This window comes from Nuphar pumila, chromosome 15 (assembly GCF_984573655.1).
Source record: "Nuphar pumila chromosome 15, dmNupPumi1.hap1.1, whole genome shotgun sequence".
NCBI lineage: Eukaryota > Viridiplantae > Streptophyta > Magnoliopsida > Nymphaeales > Nymphaeaceae > Nuphar > Nuphar pumila.
The window spans coordinates 3231263-3250957 of NC_143263.1; the positions used below are offsets into that span (position 1 = coordinate 3231263).

At 38.8% G+C, this 19695-nt stretch overlaps 1 protein-coding gene across 2 annotated transcripts; it reads left to right on the forward strand.

Moving 5' to 3' along the window:
* The first annotated feature begins 6057 nt into the window (after nt 1-6057).
* LOC149814150 (uncharacterized) lies at nt 6058-17855 on the forward strand. 2 transcript variants are annotated; one of them, XM_089990335.1, is made up of 10 exons: nt 6058-6296; nt 7129-7280; nt 7819-7890; nt 8053-8133; nt 8251-8280; nt 8556-8642; nt 15110-15170; nt 15324-15399; nt 16840-16913; nt 17675-17855. In XM_089990335.1, exons 1-10 carry the CDS (start codon nt 6146-6148, stop codon nt 17788-17790), a joined length of 900 nt encoding a protein of 299 aa, XP_089846461.1. In that variant the 5' UTR covers nt 6058-6145; the 3' UTR covers nt 17791-17855. The 2 variants fall into 2 exon arrangements, with proteins under 2 accessions (XP_089846461.1, XP_089846462.1); XM_089990336.1 differs by lacking the exon at nt 16840-16913.
* The last annotated feature ends 1840 nt before the right edge of the window (nt 17856-19695 follow it).

The window sequence follows — 19695 nt, forward strand, 5'->3', positions numbered from 1 at the left end:
TCATCATACAAGTTTGAACCCACCGGGCTTGCCCAAGTGCCACCGGGCTTGGGGAGAAGGTGGTGATACCTTCATCGCAGGTTTGACTCCCATTGGGTGTGCGGGTGCCCTTAACTGCTGGGCTTCTTAAGGGCTTGGATGTCGGTGACCCCACCCGGGGTTTACCTAGCAAGGGGCAGGCCCATTAAGTGATCTGCCAATCGCCATTTAGCTAACAAGCCCATGGATTTTTTTAACTAGGAACTCTCGCCAAAACCGAGGAAAACCCCGGGTAGGGCCCATGATCACCCTGCCTTAGGTGGTCCACCTCTGGAAGTTATGGATAGACCCGTGCGCCAGCAGGGTTTGATCTGGTGCCTTCATCTCAGCACCCTCACAACCACCCGGCCGGCCTCGCGGGTGACCCCAAGCCTGCGGATATTGAAGTTGCAGAATAGGACTCCCCAACTTATTTTTAGACGGAGTCAAGATTCATTACGTCTCAGAGGTACCTAAGATTTCTCAGTGCGTCTGTCGACTGAAAGGAAACCAAAGAAACTGTGGACAGTGAGTTTCAGGTTTAGCATCTGGTGACCACAAGATAGGAATCTATCTGCCTGTGCACTATCTGAGTTGGTACCAAGTCTTTCAGTTTCAAACAGTAATCAAGATTATGACAAAATTGTCGTTTGAGTGGAAATCCCATCATTGTAGATGGTCTCAAATGGTTGATCAGATATGTCAGTAAGGCCTAAAATCTTTCTCTACTTTCAATGGGGATGGAATATCTGTTTGAGACACTTTTAAGGAAATCAATTGTCATTGATGAAAGTTTGAATTGTGCTCTAATCTTCAAAAACGGCCAACCAGTCATCCGTCATTGTGTACGTACGGACTGCTTGTTTTTCACTTGCAACGCATAAAAGGTTTGGATATTGAGTGCTATTGAAAGGTCTCCCTCTAGTGGGCGTAAGTATCACTAAGGGAGCTCTGAATCTGGCAATCATGACTTGCTTTAAATGGTTAATGGACATTTTCCCATCAGATCAGATGGAATCTGAAGTTAGTTTTTGGTACTGTTCACGTCAGCTTCCACATTTTGGTCTCTGTCTCTCTGCCAAAAGTCACATGGGATGGGCAGTGCCATCCAAAAGAAAGCAGTACTACGTTGATGCGATGACAGAGTTTGAGTACATAAACTTGTGCGCCTCTCTCTCTCTCTCTCTCTCTCTCTCTCTCAAGCCCAAAGGTGAAGAAGATTTGGAAAATACCTGCAATGTCATAAGAAACTGAAATAGGCTTCGTTGTATAGACCATCTTCGTTTAGCACCTTGGTGAAGTTAATTGGCTGGCGCGTGGACTGACCCAGTGGGATATATTTATTCAGAATTGTTTCCACACCACGCCCTTGAACGAGCATGAATTTCTTTGGAGTCAATGGTGCAGGTGTTTTTGAGGAGGAATAAAAACCTTTCATTTCATCATCAAACAAGCAATCCGCATGCAGTGACTAGGTATGGACCAACAGCTTAAGGATTTCAGATTATCAGGATTACATTTGAACATAGGTTGGAGCTAACCTAAGGTTTGTTGGAAATCCCATCTACGGCCCGCCATTGCATAGACATCAAACACCAAGGATCTGTGAACGGAAAACTCGATTATTTCCTTCACGCCAAACCTCCCACCAAGCGGAGATGAGCCAGCAGCACCAAACGAAGCACCAGCACTTAGTATGAGAGATACAATTCAGACCGAAAAGGAGGTCCCTCACCCACAAAGCTTTCCTAGCATCAGGGCAAGGAAAAGACCAAACAATTGAAAAAAAGTTGTTTAAAAAGCTGACACAAATCCGATACTAGATTTGCCAAGAAACAACCAAGTTACACTACTCTTACTAATCTACGTTATCAAAGAAGTATTAATGAAAAATAATCAAATTAACTAATACAACAACAACAAACAACAACTACGCCTTCATCCCAAAAGAATTGGGGTCAGCGATATGAACCAAAAAAGAAATTCATTTTGGGTCTTCCACATGAATCCTTTTCCTCCAATCATTTCTATCCAACGCCATGTCCTCGGTGAGGTTCAAAGCATTCATATCCTTTCCTATCATCTCCATCCAAGTCTTCCTAGGCCTACCCCGACCTCTTTTAACTAATATATTTTCCCATTTCTCCAATCTTCTAACTGGAGCATCATTAGGCCTTCGCCGAATATGTCCAAACCACCGTAAACGATTCTCTCGCATCTTATTTTCAATGGGTGCAACACCTACCTTCTTACGTATCTCTTCGTTCCGAATCTTATCTTTTATTGTATTACCACACATCCATCTAAGCATCCGCATCTCAGCTACACTCATTTTTTGAATATGATGTCTCTTGGCAGCCCAACATTCCGTACCATATAGTAAAGCGGGTCTAATAGTCGTCCTATAAAACTTTCCCTTCAACCGCAATGGCATTCTACGATCGCACAGCACTCCAGTAGCACTTTTCCATTTCATCCACCCAACCTTTATCCTATGATTTACATCTCCATCAATTTCTCCATACTTTTGAATGATGGATCCCAAATATTTGAAATAATCATTCACCGGTATATCTTGCTCACCAAGCTTCACTACACTCCCATCACTACTTCGTTGCTTACTAAACCGACATTCCATATATTCAGTCTTACTCTTACTCAACTTAAAACCTCTAGCTTCCAATGTCTGTCTCCATAATTCTAACTTAGCATTAACCCCAGCTCTAGACTCATCAATCAAAACAATATCATCAGCAAACAACATACACCACGGTACATTTTCTTGAATTGATCTCGTAAGCTCATCCATCACTATCGCAAATAGGAAAGGGCTTAAGGCAGATCCTTGATGTAACCCAACCGTTATCGGGAAATTGGTTGTCACCCCTCCACAAGTGCGGACATTGGTTACTACTCCTTCATACATATCTTTAATTATACTAATGTACTTGAGAGAAACACCTTTCTTCATCATTGTCCACCAGAGAACGTCCCTAGGTACTCTATCGTATGCCTTCTCTAAATCAATAAAAACCATATGCAAATCTTTGTTCCTCTCTCTATATCTTTCAATAAGTTGTCTAAGAAGATGTATAGCTTCCATAGTTGATCTTCCAGGCATAAAACCAAATTGATTCTCCGATATCATGACAACCTTCCTCAACCTAGACTCAATCACCCTCTCCCAAAGTTTCATAGTATGACTCATGAGTTTTATACCACGATAGTTTGTGCAATCTTGTATATCACCCTTATTCTTATATAAAGGCACCAAAGTACTCTTCCTCCACTCATTAGGCATCTTATTTGTTCGCCAAATCAAGTTAAAAAGATTTGTCAACCATTCTAAACCTTTCTCTCCCAAGCATTTCCAAGCCTCGATAGGTATACCATCTGGGCCAACTGCCCTTCTTGATTTCATTTTCTTCAAAGCCTCTGCAATTTCTTTCTTTTGAATCTTGCGCATGAAGTCACGATTTATCTCATGAAAAGGAATGTAGAAGTCTCCAAGATCTTGAGCATGACTATCATTAAATAGCTTATCAAAATAATCTTTCCATCTCTCCTTAATCTCCTCATCTTTGACTAAAACCCTTTGCGTTTCATGTTTGATACATCTAACCATACCCAAATCCTTCGATTTCCTATCTCTCATCTTTGCAAGCCTATAAATATCCTTCTCGCCTTCTTTGGTATCCAACTTGTCATAAACCTCCTTATATACCTTAGCCCTCGCGTTTCGAACAACTTTTTTAGCTTCCTTCTTTGCTATCATATACTTCTCCAAATTCTCATTATCACGACTCTTACTTAGATTTCTATAACACTCTCTTTTAACCTTAATAGCTAATTTGACATCCTCGTTCCACCATGATGTATCCTTACCTAGTGGTGCACCGCCTTTAGACTCACCCAATACCTCCTTAGCTACTTTTCTCATACCACCCGCTATCTTATTCCACATTGATTCTGAATCCTCCTCGAGACACCAATCAACTTTCTTAACTACCTGCTCTACAAACATTCCTTGTTTAGCTCCTTTCAGTGCCCACCACTTAATTCTAGGATCTATCCTATGTCTATCCCTTTTGCGGCATTGTCTAATTCTAAGATCTAAAATTAAGACTCTATGTTGTGTAGCTACACTTTCACCTGGTATAACCTTACAATCGATGCAACAACCCCTATCTCTCTTTCTAAGTAGGAAAAAATCTATCTGACTCGTATTAACCCCACTTTTAAATGTTACTAGGTGAGACTCCCTCTTCCTAAACCAAGTGTTTGCTAAGATCATATCATAGGACAAACAAAAATCTAAAATCCTTTCTCCACTATTGGTTCATTTTCATAGGATATGACAAAGTTTTTATGCTGGCTGTCACAGGCCTACCGCAACCCTCCTCCTTTATCCGGGCTTAGGACCGGCAGTGTATAACTACACAGGCGGAGTTAATCAAATTAACTAATGCATAAAATTAAAAAAATAGCAAGTTTCAAACATCAACCCCTTCAGAAATCCTTATAATGAGTATGGATCTATTACATTAAAGAGATCCAAATATAAATAAAACCCAAATAAAAACCTTAAACTGAAACTAGATCCAACCAGGATTGCACATTGCTCCACTCCTGCATAAAAGACCAACACTCATGGAATAAATGATACATTGATTCCTCAACAGCATGACAAAGGGAACATTGGCGGCAGGGGCCGGTCTAGCAATAGCAGCCACGACAAACATTCAGGCCTTTGAACCGAATGAACTCAGTTGCCATCACCATAACACCGAGGTCTGATAGAAAATCGCAATAGCTGGACACAGAGAAAACACCATCTTTCCTTCACATCCAGCTGAGACTACTATAGCCATTAGGTCTGACCTGAACCCGATCCTTAAGGGGGCCTTTGATTTGTGGACAATCCTCAACAAGGACACTGTGTTCTGTGAAATCCTGGACAGTTACAAGGTATTCTTGTCCAACGTTTGCATTAACCATGTTAAAACGTTACTGTCTAAGTGCCTCGTGTTTGATTCATCATCACAGACAACTTGGTCCCAAATATAATATGGGTAGGATAACTTCATTTTAGATTGTACGACATAATCCATTCCACTTTTAGATAAGTTTGGAAGAAATTCATATTCTTTGGATATACAGTGCAAAATCAGTATCATATTGGATCCAATTATGAAAATATGTTGAAACTTTGAGGACTTGGCAATCAAATATAGGTATCATATTGGATCCAAATACCAAAAAAGTTTAAACATTTTGTATTTTTTATTATGAAAATGTGGGTATCATATTGGATTTAATTATGAAAATAATTTCATTCAAGTACATAAACAATCAGATCCAATATTCTTTTACTGGATCATCTTAGACAAACCCAGTCCAAATTGCTTAGTTTGATCCTAAATTCCTAATAGGCTCCACCAAGTTCAACGGGCAGCTCAGTCTGATTTCTCACTTTGATCCAAATAGTCAACCCAATCCATTAGACACATCTAACTGAGTTCAAATCATTTGTGCGTGGGACCTACCACCGGACTTCCATTTTATTTATTTATTTTTTTATTTATCCATGCGGTGAAAGAAAGGGTTTTCTCCTTTCTTTCCTTTTTTAGTTCTCTCTTTTATTTTTTCTTCGTTCTTCTTTTTTGTCTTTTCATACAGACCTGGGGCCAGCTCCTGCCACATCAGTAGTGGTATTTTTGAAATATCTTTTAAAAGCAAGGAGACTTTTATCTCTGTGCGCACATCAGTCAGTCAATATGTTTCCCATTTTATTTAGGGTATTAGACAAAATGACGACCTACCTGGGCCAAAAATTCAAAGTCTCTGAGGTACCATTTGGTAATTTCATCTCTCTGCAACTCCGTCGTCTCTAAAACAATTCCCCAATTTTGATCGTTTAAACTCTAGAAATCCCCTTCTCTTTGATCGCGTAATTTGGACCTTTGGATCCTCAGAATTCTAGGGTTTTTCCTTCTTCTCCCTTGAAGGGGAATTCGCCCCCGCCCCCCCCCCCCAAAGGCCCTCGTTCCCTTTGAGAGTAAGGAAACCCTAATCCCCTCTTTTCATCAGATCCTTTAAACCCTAGTTCCCGATCGTCGCTTCCAAAATGCAGGGAGTCGTTTCCTTCAGACAGTTTGCGATTGGCGGCGATTCCGCGTTGCTCTGCAAGAGAACGGATCGAGCTAGAAGGAGGAGGAATTGCGCCGCGATTAGGGCTCCGGGGTTGAGAGTTATCGCCTCCGAGGCTTCGCAAAGTGGTAGGGTTTCGTTTTAACCACCAACTCTGGGATTTCATCCTGTTGATCGGTTTGGGATTTGATTTTCGCTTTGTTGTTGAGGTGAAAGTACGGATGATGAATAGGGTTCGTGAATTTGGACGTTGTTAGGTGGTACCGTGAGTGGTCTTTGGGAGTTTACTTGCTGATCCATCTTCTTGTGCTTTAATTGTATCTTTTATGAGTTTCTATTGCCATGTTCGGTTCTACGAATTTAATGTCAGAGTTGCAAAATCCCCGTAGAATCAAGAATTTCTTATCATTTTGCAGATTCTGTATTCCAGAAGATAATAAGGAATGGGAAATTGTTCATTCATGCCTAAGAATGCCACCTTTTTTCCGTAAGATATGGGTTCTGTGTTTCTTGTAAATCTTATATCGCATGTTTGGTTCGTAGAATTGATAGGTTATTTCTTAGAAATGATATTTTTGTTGTGCAAGTTACACGAAATTTGGAGGCCTTTTTGGTCAGGAAAGAGATGATTTGAAGGATAATAGTTTGTATCCATTAAGAACTTTCTGTCCTTATTTTTCTGTGAAATGTAGATGCTTTTCCATATTCGGCGAATCAGCATGCTAAAAGCGTGATTTTTTATTCCATGGAGTAAGCTTTACTTCTACAAACCAAGCATTTTCCTAGATAGCTTGTTAAATGTGGAGTTTTTAATTTAGTTCTTCTTAGCTAATCCATTTCAGTGCCTTTGTTTTTCTTTCTGAATTTATGATGCAATTCATTCGGTCGAAGCAATAGTGTGCTTTTTCTTAGGCTAATCATATAAATAGGCCTAAATAGTGATATAAATTTCTGGATCAGTAACGATGCCTGCAGAGCAAGACTCTTTGAAGCGTGCTCTTGCAAGAAAGGCTTTGGGACTCGTAAAGTCTGGAATGGTGATTGGACTTGGGACTGGGAGCACAGCATCACTTGCAATCGAAGAGTTGGGAAAACTTATCAAACAAAGAAAGGTTGATTAAGATATATGCAGCTACGGTTTGCTACAAGTTCAAGTGTTCTTTCGATGTTCTCCATTTATTTTGATAGGATCAACTAAATTTCCTTCCAGAAATCTGTGGGCTTATGCTTTGGAAGTTTATTGTCTAGAGTTGACAGTTCAACACTATAAAGATGTAAAGCTAATTTTTAATTAAAACATGTGCATCACCTACACCCGACTCATGTGCATAATTTGAGCTGTACCATCCCAACACAGTTTAAGAACTTGTCTCCTACCACTGAATGGTTATGCAACTTATCTTTTGCTTTATTGACAACCATCATAGTTTTTATCATTGGAGAGTGATGATTCCTTTAACAATGCCCAATATATTAAAATAAGGGAAACATGACAGATCCAACTTTTTCAGAAGTTAATAGTTGAAAATTCATCTCAGTAAAGGAAAATATTTGCAACAGCTAAATTTTGCAATTTTGAAACATTTTGTTTCTTAGTAATTTTTTTTTTTGGATTATGACTGCTGCTTGAAAATTTCCATGTCTGTCCAGTTGAAGGATGTTGTTGCTGTGGGAGCAAATTACCAATCCAGAATTCTGGCTAGACAGTTTGGTGTAAAAACTGTGAGTTCTTATGTTAAAGGACCCTTTTCTTCTTTCTCTGTTTGGGTCCAGCATTCTCATTCTTCATATCATTATAATGGCTCTAACAACTGTGATGTCTCTATGCTTAATAATTCTGTACCCATTGTTATGAGTATTGATAACTGGAAATCCCATTTACAGATTGACTTGAATGATGTTAGTCACATTGACATTGCATTTGATGGAGCAGATGAAGTTGACACCAAAAAAAACCTATTGAAGGTTAGGGTAGTTCTATTTGTCATCATGATCTTACTGGCAATACTTGGTATTTATGATGCAAAGTTTTTGTCTGTTAGTTTCATTTCTAAGGGATATTGATCACCTTTTCCTGTGTAGGGTGGTGGGGCTGCTCATACAATGCAAAAGGTAATGAGAAAAAGTCCATGAACTAGGTATTTTTTGTTGTCTTATAGGTGCTATTTCACAGACTTTTAGCTTTTACTCAATTGAGCTAACTGTAGAATATGTCACTTCTCCTCTTCACACTCTCGTCCCACTGAAAACACATTCCTTTCAAACTAGTTGTGAGACAAATGCTGGAATTGCTTGACAAATTTTCACTTCTCTGGACACATCTTAAGTAACAGTTCATGCTTAGTTTCAAGTTGATTTGATCTGATCTCTTTGTTCCATTTCACCAGGTGGTTGATTCCATGGCTAAAGAATGTGTTATATTGGCTGACCATTCAAAAGTTGTTCTTCAGCTTGGAAGTACATTTCCTGTTCCGGTAATTATCTTTGGCTTTTATATATTCTTTTAATAACTCCCATTTGGGACTGTATCATATTTTTCTCAAATATGAACTAGATATGGCAGTAATCATGTCTGAGTAATCACTTATTAGTGGTGTCCTCAAACTATTCCAGTGATTTACACAAAAGGGAAAAAAGAAGAATCATTTTGGTCATCATCCTAGCCATATCAAACATAAAAGTTCATAGATGATTGTTGGTGCAGGGGAAATTAGGCACAGTTGATCAATATGTGTGGAAAGCGGTAGCCTGGTAGGCAGGATTCAATGTGATTGTTAAAATCCGGTCCCCATTTTGTATTTTGAGCATTGAATTTAGTAAGATTGAAAAGTGTAGTTTTTTGTTCTTGAAGTGTTTTCTTTAAAGTGTGCTATATCTCACCCATGGTGACAAAGATCATCCTTTTCTCTTTTCGATTTTATCGTGATCTAAAGGTTTTTTTTTTAATGTATAACCCAAAGAAACCGCACCTGGCAGGTAGACCTGGTCGCGCTGGCTCAGCCTGCCATACCTACGGTCGTCGTGCTGACAGCGTAAAACTCCGAGGCTAGGACCCCTGCCCCTGGGTCTATGCTACGCATTGGCTTGCACAGAGGGGCAACGCCCATGAGAATCGAACCTTGACTGCTCGTCTGGCAGCCAAGGCCCCACCCCACTACGCCAACCCCCCCTTGGGGCAAAGGTTTTCTTATTTAAAGATTAAAAAAAGAGATATCTGTTAAAATGTAAACTGCAATATATATATATATATTATTTAATATTATTATATTTTCTTTTATTATTTTATTTTTCTATTTTTTATTTTCTTTTTTAGTATCTAGTTCAATTGAAACTAGATATTTTGATCCAGTCAAGTTCCTGACTGTGCAAGTATAATAAATGTTGTTGGACTATAGTCCAACAGCTATAATAATAAATGTTGTTGGACTGTAGTCCAACAGCTATATTAAGAGACGTTGGAATCCAACGTCTCTTTTTGGAGAGCTCTCCTCTCTCTCCCATTTTTTTGTATATATAGGGGTGAACCCCTTCAATGTAAAGAACTATGCTTCTTAAGCATTTTGTTCATGAATAAAGTATTATTTATTTTTCAAGTGTTCTTCCCTTTATACCCTTTCAAGGGTCATGCTTGTAGTGTCTCCAATAGACACTTGTTTGTGAGTTATTTGTGCATTTGTTGAAGACCACCATTTTATTACATGGTATCAGAGCTACGAAATCCTTAGATCTTGAAGTGCTTCCGCCTCGATTTCCGTGCCACATTTACAAAAGGTGTTTCATCACCTTGTTCTTGGCTCAAGAAGATTTGTTTGAAGAAAGGCGAACTTGTGCTACAAAAAAAATTTGGTTTTGTATCCTCTCTTATTCTTTTGTCTACTCTTTTTCTTTTCTTTTTATTTTTCTCTCTCTCTCCTCCTATTTATTCCTCTCTTACCCTTGTAAAAGATGGATGACAATGATAAGATCACCATCATTCCTATGAAGCTAAATGATACTAACTATGTAATGTGGGCTTCGATTATGAAGCACCACATTTGGGGAAAAGGTTTATGGGGTATAGTGGATGGTTCCGATTTGGAACCTAAACTATCTCTTACCAAGAAAGAGGGTGATAAAGAGGTTCCTCTAACGGAAGAAGAGAAGAGTAAGGCGTTAGCCACTTATGAAAAGAAATGGAAAGAATGGAGGATAGGGCATGCAAAAATTATGTCATGGCTCATCAATAGCATTGACATTAAAAAATGCTCTAGTCTAGCTAAGTTTGAGCATGCCGATAAGGCTTGGGAATACCTCAAAAACATGTATTCCCTTAAAGATATTGCACATGTATGCAATTTACAAGATAAAGTTCGGACAATGACTCAAAAAGATAAAACTATTCGAGAATATTATAATGAGTTGTCCGAACTTTGGGAAGAGTTGGCTCTTCTTGAGCCCAAATGGCATTGTGCCGAAGACATCGAGCTTCGCCAAAAGCAACTCAATATGGAACATTTCTATCAATTTGTGAATGGTCTAAGGCCGGAGTTTGAATCCACCAAATCAGTCCTTTTACATCGTGGAAAAATTCCTTCTATTGTTGATACTATAGAAGAGCTCACTATGGAGGAAAATAGACTTAGAAAAAGTACTCCAAAAGTTGATGATGACTCCGTTTTAGCTGTATCTAGACCGAGGAATCATACTCGTACTTACAAGCCGCCTCATTTTGGAAGGCAAAACGGTGACTTTGATAAAAGAAAAGTTATTTGTCATCATTGTCATGAACCGGGGCACTATAGGCCTCAATGTCCAAAGTTAAAAAGAAGAGAAGAAAAAAGAGTTGCATCTGTTGAATCTGAGTCAAAAGATCAAGATGCACCTGTGTCTATGGCTCAACTGATGGAAATCCTTCAACCTCTTCTCAAAGGGGTATCCTCCTCAACCGAAGCCTCAACTGGAGCGGCAGTTGCATCTTTCTCCGGTCCAGGTAACTTTCCTTGGCTTTTAGATTCTGGTGCTTCTTTTCATATGACCCCAAATGTTAATAGTCTATCCGAATGTCTTAAAAATAACTCAAGTGTGTCAAAGGTTTTTACAGCCGATGGCACATCTCTCGAAGTAAAAGGAATAGGATGTTTTGAAAATCTTCAAAAATCCAAAAGATTTTTTATCCCAGAAGTTAGATATATCCCTAAACTTAATTTGAATCTCTTATCTGTCTCGCAAATATCTGATTATGGATGTAATATCTCCTTCTCTTCTCATGGTTGTTGGGTACAGGATCGCCAGTCAGGGAAGCTGATTGGGGAAGGCCATAGAGAAGGAGGACTTTATTATATGGACTTTTTGGAATTACCCAAGAATGCATTTTGTTATAATATTCAGAAATTAGAATTGGATTTATGGCACAAAAGGCTTGGCCATCCTCATATGTCTAAAATTCAATATTTTCCAAGTTTGGAAAAATTTTGTAATTCTGAAAATTTTTCTTGTAAAGACTGCATTCTTGGCAAAATGAAAAGGTTACCATTTCTTAGTAGAACTTTTGTTTCCTCACGACCACTTGAGTTAATACATTCGGATGTTTGGGGCCCCGCACCAGTTATTTCCAAAGGTGGTTATACATATTATGTCATTTTTGTTGATGACTTTTCTAGACATACTTGGATTTATTTTCTTAAACATAAATCTGATGTCTTTGCTAACTTCCAAATATTTCATAAAATGGTTAAAAATAAGTTTCAAAATGATATTTCTGTTTTTCGCACTGATTCAGGGGGAGAATTTATGTCCAACGAATTCAAAGACTATCTCAATTTACATGGTATTACACATCAAAGATCATGTCCACACACTCCACAACAGAATGGCCTAGCCGAACGCAAACATCGGCACATTATGGAAACTACTAGGACATTGCTAATTGCAAATCAAGTTCCAAAAAGTTTTTGGGCTGAAGCGGTCCTAACTGCCACCTACCTCATTAATAGGATGCCATCTTCCTCATTAAAGAATACAACTCCAATAGAAAAGCTTGTTAATTTAACTCCAGATTATTCTAGATTAAGAGTCTTTGGATGCAAATGTTTTGTTTTCACCAACAGAAATGATAAACTCTCTCCTCGTGCAATCCCATGTGCCTTTTTAGGATATGCTGATAATAAAAAAGGCTACAGGTGTTTCGATTTTCAAAATGACAAATTATATGTGTCAAGAAATGTATCTTTTTTGGAAAAAGAAAGCTTCTTTGAATTTGAAAAATCCATGTCACTGAATACTCGTTTTTAATTGATCCAACTTCAAAATCCAATGAATGTGATGTTGGATGTGACCTTGACAATGATCAAAGTCCTATTGTTGTTGAAAATGATGATAATGAAGAGCAAATCCATAGGGATGTTAGTCTATAATATTCAAGACGTAGAGAGCAAAATCTTCCATGTGCATTACAAAAATACTCTGAAGTCTCACCTAGAAGAATGTCTAGAATCTCTAAACCTCCAGGAAAATTTGTGTCTTATGAATCTTTTTCACCCACGTATAGGGCCGCCATTACATTAATACAATCATATGTTGAACCATCATCCTATTCTTAAGCAAAAAATCATATAGAATGGATAGAAGCCATGAAAATAGAATTGGATGCACTAGAAAAGGCCAATACTTGGACGATGCAAGATATTCCTCCGGGTAAGAAACCTATAGGTTGTAGGTGGGTATACAAAGTCAAAACCAAAAGTGATGGGACCCTGGAAAGATATAAGACCCGTTTAGTAGCAAAAGGATATGCCCAAGAGTATGACATCGATTATAAAGAAACATTTGCTCCTGTGGCCCGTATGACCACTGTTAGAACTTTAATAGCCTTGGCCTCCATTAGAACATGACCTATCTTACAATTAGATGTCAAAAATGCTTTCCTGAATGGGAATCTCGTCGAAGAAGTATACATGGAAGCCCCACCTGGTATTAGTATCCCTAAGGGTAAAGCTCTTCGTCTAGAAAAAGCTCTTTATGGTCTTAAACAGGCTCCAAAAGCCTGGTATGACCGATTTAGTCATGTTATGCTTGATATTGGTTTTCAACCTTGTTTAACTGACACTGCTTTGTTTGTTAAGAAATCTGATGCAGGCATCATTATTCTTCTTCTCTATGTGGACGATATGATCATCACCGGAGGCGACAAACAGGGAGTTGCAAATATCAAATCTCTTCTTAAAACTCACTTTGAAATGACTGACTTAGGTTTATTAAGATATTTTTTAGGCATTGAAGTTGCTTATTCCCCTCGGGGGTATTTGATATCTCAATCTAAATTTGCTCTTGATATCGTTTCTAGGTCTGGAATTACAGATGATAAGAAAGTAGACACTCCAGAAGTTGTCAATGTTAAAATGAAAATTGATGATGGAGAACTTCTTGATGATCCTACTCCTTATAGACAACTTGTTGGAGCTCTTTCTTATCTTTCCATTACTAGGCCAGATATAACTCATGCGGTTCATACAGTCAGTCAGTTTCAACATGCTCCCACCTCCGTGCACATGAGAGCGATTTTGCGTATTATTAGATACTTAAAATCCTCTCTTTCACGAGGACTCTTCTTGTCTGCTTCATCTTCATTAAATTTAATTGCATATACTGATGCTGACTGGGGAGGTGATTCCAATAATAGACACTCAACTACTGGTTTTTGTGTGTTTCTAGGTGAAACCTTAATTTCGTGGAGGTGCAAGAAGCAGCAGAAAGTCTCTCTTTCCTCCACCGAAGTTGAATACAGAGCCATGGCAACCACCACTATGGAGGTTGTTTGGCTCAGACGATTGCTAGCGGATATGGGAGCTAAAGCAACGCAAGCTTCAAAGATGTGTTGTGACAACAAAAGTGCGATCTACATTGCAAGCAACCGGACATTCCATGAGCGCACTAAACACATTGAGATGGACTGTCACTATGTCAGAGAGGAATACTTACATGGAACCATTGATTTGCCATATGTTACATCAGAATATCAATTAGCAGACTTCTTCACCAAGCCTCTCGCTGCTCCCAGATTTCACTTCCTCTTAGACAAACTTTCGCTCATTGTACCGTAAGTTTGAAGGGGAGTGTTAAAATGTAAACTGCAATATATATATATATATATATATTATTTAATATTATTATATTTTCTTTTATTATTTTATTTTTCTATTTTTTATTTTCTTTTTTAGCATCTAGTTCAATAGAAACTAGATATTTTGATCGGAACTTGACTGTGCAAGTAGCTGTTGGACTGTAGTCCAATAGCTATAATAAATGCTGTTTATAATAATAAATGTTGTTGGACTGTAGTCCAACAGCTATATTAAGAGACGTTGGAATCCAACGTCTCTTTTTGGAGAGCTCAAAATGAGCTCTCCTCTCTCTCCCATTTTTTTGTATATATAGGGGTGAACCCCTTCAATGTAAAGAACTATGCTTCTTAAGCATTTTGTTCATGAATAAAGTATTATTTATTTTTCAAGTGTTCTTCCCTTTATACCCTTTCAAGGGTCATGCTTGTAGTGTCTCCAATAGACACTTGTTTGTGAGTTATTTGTGCATTTGTTGGAGACCACCATTTTATTACAATATCATGATAAATTTAAAATATTAGAGGATCACATTTTTTTCCTGAAATTCAAATTTTCAATTTTTTTGGTTTCCAAGATTATGTACTCTTCATATGCTAAAAATCCTCAATATTTTTACTGGAGAAAGCTGCTTATTTTTAAAGTCTTGAGAGAAAAACCCTTGACAATATTATTGTGGGACTAGTATTTGTCTTCATTCTAAACCAGCATAGCGCTATGAGGGAAACTATTTTATGTTGTATGCCTCCATACACTGGAGAAAGGAAGAAAAAGAAAATTTGGTCAAATTCTTTTCTGTTTTCCCCCTAGGCCTCTTGAAAATCCAACTTGCAAATTATTTGTAGGTGGAAGTTCTACCTGGTGCTGTTACACCTGTTCTCAGGTGGCTTGTTGCCCTTGGAGGAGGTTAGAGATGGCATTATTGGACCTGTTTTATGTCAACAGCAAACAAGCCTGTGCCTTGGACGCTGCCAGGGATTACATGGGGTTTCTTTATAGAAGCTAAAAAATTATAAAACTGAACAGAAATGACTAACAATGATATTATTGGGATGGCAGTTCCTGAAATACGATCAGCATTGAGGAAAGATGGACCAGTGATCACAGACCTGGGAAATATGGTTGTTGATGTGAGGTATGCCTTTATTTTCTCTCTCGTTAAAATAAAAAAAAACCTTAATTGATAATGAAGAATGACCATGTCTGCAAAAGATGCAAAAATCTTTTTGGGTACATTTTTGGATTTGGATACCTCACTTGTTTCTTGTGATTCTGTTGCTGGTGAGACTGAAAACTAGTGTGGCTTTGTCTTGCTGTACAATGAGACCTGAAAAATGTTCTATGCATGTATGTGCTCAGAGACATAAATGCATGGAACATCCTGCATATTCGTGCTTTCTGGCACGAACAAGCACAGAAACTTACAGTTGGTGACGGTTAGTAAGAAGGGTGAAATTTGCCAATTTCTAGCAACCTGTGACCCAATATGTTCTCTCAAAATATGGGTGTATATGTGCTTTTCTTTTTTGTGTTGGCCATAGATGTATCTGTGTAAAGTAGCACGAAATTACACTTCATAGTTGATGCATGCAGATAATTCCCTGAATCCCTTCAAATATTGAAAGGAATTGCAGTCTGTATGTCATGTCATTCTTCGTGTGTAAGAATGCATAATCATTTGTATAGTAACTTACAATAGGATTCACCTAGGTATATAACTTTGCTCTAATACCTGCTCACGTGTAAGCCTTTTCTTTTCTTTCTTTTTTTTCAGAAATTACCATTTGACCAATTTTCTACTAGGTTGAGGTAGACTCTTTTCCTAGTAGTCTTCATAGAATCCAATGGTTGTACCTTTTGTGCTTTTAGAGACGGTGTTGATTATTACATACTTGTGTTCATATCTTAGGTTGTCTAATATTTGACAGATATTGAATTTTAAGAACAATATGTGGGTTATTATGAGATAGCTGGATGGTTAGATCGCACTATCATAACTGAGGGTTTGCGGATAGAGGTGGGCAATGGGCTGGGCAGCCCGACCCAGCCCACCACGGGCCGGGCTTGGGCCTATAAATTAGGCCCAAGATTGGCCCAGCCCGATTAGGCCCAAGATTGGCCCAGCCCGATTAGGCCCATGGGCCTAACGAGCAGGCCGTGGGCCAGGGTTTTCCCAATGGGCCGGGCTCGTTGCCCACCCCTAGTTGCAGATTCAAATCCCACTGGGGTTATCCCCACCTTGCCTAACAAAAAGAGTACCATTTTGACTGATCCAAACAAAGCATGAATTATGGTCTTCACTAAAAGCCTAATTTGACCACAAATAATAGCTTGTTCTTTGATATTCATGCCATAAACTGCTCATTTGCAGCCTTGTGGCCATTTTGACTAATCCAAATTAAACATGCATTATGCTTTTGGAAGACCTTATTATAAAGAAAGTTGGCCTTCCATCTGAGACAATGTTTTCATTTTATTTCAGTTTTTGTATTAAATTAAATTTTCCTGTTCCCATTTTTTTTTTTTACTTCTTAGATTGCTAAATTTGCAACTTAGTGCATGCCATGTACAACAGTTTTCCTGGAGGAATTCAAGATCCGGCTGAACTGGACAGGAGCATCAATGCCATACCAGGAGTTGTTGAAAATGGTAAAATGGAAATTCATGTCATGTTGACTTCATGGCAACCTTTGTCTAGAGTTTGTTCCTATTCATGGAATGCTGTGCTAAGGGTTCAGATCCAGAACAACAAAAAATTGCAAAACCTCCATCCTGGATCTGACCCATTTGCATCCGTATGGAATATGTATAGACATGGAGAGCTTTGGATATTTTGCCATTGGTCTTATAAACAGTGACTAGCTGGTGGTGGGCTTGGATTTCTTGTGTCACAGTGGATCTAAGTCAATCTTTCTGTTGTCTCCTTTTCGGTTTCGCGAAAAGCACCACAGTTGATATACCTTTTAGGGAAAAAGTTCAATGAGTTGAAATAGAAAGTGGCCATGAATATATTATCGGTATTTATTTGTAGGACACATATTTGCTACTGTCTACTGTATATGCAATCTAGTTAGGAAATCATGTGTTCAACATGATTTGTTTGGTAAGGATGGTGTCTTGGGTCATATTTTTTCAATGCTATTATTTTTTTGAGTCATGAAATTTTGAGACATTGTAAGCCATTGATTTTTGAAGCCCTTGAAAAAACTGATTGCATGTTGTAAACACATATGGCCTAAAACCTGTTTTTTAAATCACATCTATAAGGTTAGATCCAAAAAAAATGAAAAAATATGGGAAAAGGAGCATTTTTTACTAGATTGTATGTACAAATGATTGTAGCAAATATATGTCATTGTTTGTATCCTTCATATGCAGATACAGTCCTCACTCGAGAATCTATTTTGCAGGCATTGTTGCTGGTATTGCAACTTCAGTACTTGTTGCAGTTCAAGACGACAAGGATGCTGCAGTTCTTGAACTGGAGGAGTTTGTGAACATCTTTGCTAGTGAACACACCATGTAACCTTTTGTACCTTATTTGGTCCATAGGTGTTGGATAATTCAATAGGTCATGTTTTTAGTGGAAAAGGCCTTTAGGTTCTACAAGAGTTGTGCACTTTATGAGGTTTGAGAGTTGACTGTTTCAGTAAATAATCAGTGAGAGTGCAGAATTTGCATGTAAATACTAACGACGATCATCTAATTTTGTTTTGAGGTATTTTGTTTTGATAAGCTCCATAGTGTATGAGTTGTGTCAATTTTAAGGAAAATTCATTTTAGAGAAGATAAGGGGAAGGCTGACCTTCATGCATGGTGTGGTTTTAACTTGAACAAAACAAGAATAGGAATTTTGTTATTAGAAAAACAAACAAAAACACTTTATTGATGTTAAAAAAATAGAAATGGGACATATAAAACGGTAGAATTCTATCTCAAATCAGTAAACTTGCATGAGATTGATAGCATTTGTTTTCAGTAGGGGTGGGCAACAGGTCGAGAGGCCCTCGGGCCAGTTTTTTAGACCTTAGGCCAGCCCAAAGTGGGCCGAGGCCTGGCCCAGCTGGGACAACAGCCTTGTCAACCCATCCACACTGGAGGGCAGATCAGGTGCACCGGTTCGCGTTGGGGGAACAGCCTGAGCTGTGGGGCCCAACAGAAGATGGAGTGTGGATCAGGTGCAGCCACACACTAAAGTGTTCCATGTGATTTCACCATACCCATGCTAAATCAGCAAGTGAGTCAGGTGCTCCAGCATCAAAACGCCACCTAAGTTGCAAGACCGTGGTGCGTCCATCATTTCATGCATGATAGGGGAAATCAAGGTGAAGCCAGCATTGCTAGATTTAGGAGTGAGCGTCAATATTCTTCCTGGTTTCTTCTATGACTACTTTAGATTAGGGAAGATAAAGTCTACACCTATGACCCTTCAGCTAGCTGACCGTTCTATAAAGGTGCCTCACGGCATTCTTGAGGACGTGCTAGCGAAGGTCGAGGATTTCTACTTCCCAGTCGACTTTGTCATCTCCAAACTGGTGCTCCTTGCCTATAAAATGGCCATGCAGGCTGGGCGGTGGGCCATTTTTTCAAAAATTCAAATTGCCTATTGTCTAGGTGGTAATGATTTTAGCGAATGTGTCATTTGAAAGGATTATAACAACTTTCTTTGCTAAAGTTTGAAGAGTAAGAACACTTGTTGGCTGTATACAAATGCACCCTAATATTACAAAATTTTGAAAAGGGAAAAACGACCAAAACAAGTAAAATATTTTGCACATAGGTCATCAATTCTAATTGGACCCTTATCCAAACTCATCAAGACCTGTCATTGGTATCATTTTGTGCTTCAACATTTGTGTCACGGGCCTATTTCCTTCAATGGGTCAGCGCAGCACGACGGTCCCTCCTCACCGCCGCAAGCCTACTTGTCAGCTCGCTTGCCGATCGCGGAAGCTTGTAATCAGAGTGCAAGAGAGCAAGAGAGAATAGAGGGAGAGAAATTGCAATCACAAGAAGCAATCACAACGAGGGTGAACAAAAGAAAACTCAACGCATTTACTTCATTCACAATTTTGCCCGCAGGCTATTACAGTTCAAGTATACGGGCTGCCCCTTCAGGGTATTGATTCACCTGAACCGGGCAGCTTACATCAGACTCAACAAAAGCAAAACAGACTCTAAGCGCAACTGTACAATATAAGTCGCAAGAGAATTGCACAACTCATTTTGAAGTCGTCAAAGGTGTCTATCACGCATTGACCCCTCTCTATGTCGCTGCGATTTCGCTTCCACCAAACGATGCCATCTCCATCAAGTAAGGCCGTTGCGGCCTTAATCCTCAGATCCCCAATGATCACATTCTGGATATCCAAGTAGTCTTCTACTTGAAATAAAAAGTTCTCAATGACCTTGCTATCACGAGAACCATTGA

What these genes read in the sequence shown, in the direction of transcription:
- LOC149814150 (XM_089990335.1), top strand. Translation starts at nt 6,146, where the DNA reads ATGCAGGGAGTCGTTTCCTTCAGACAGTTTGCGATTGGCGGCGATTCC. An exon ending in AACTTATCAAACAAAGAAAG is followed by an intron (nt 7,281 to 7,818) that starts GTTGATTAAGAT and finishes ATGTCTGTCCAG; the next exon opens with TTGAAGGATGTTGTTGCTGT. An exon ending in ACCAGGAGTTGTTGAAAATG is followed by an intron (nt 16,914 to 17,674) that starts GTAAAATGGAAA and finishes TCTATTTTGCAG; the next exon opens with GCATTGTTGCTGGTATTGCA.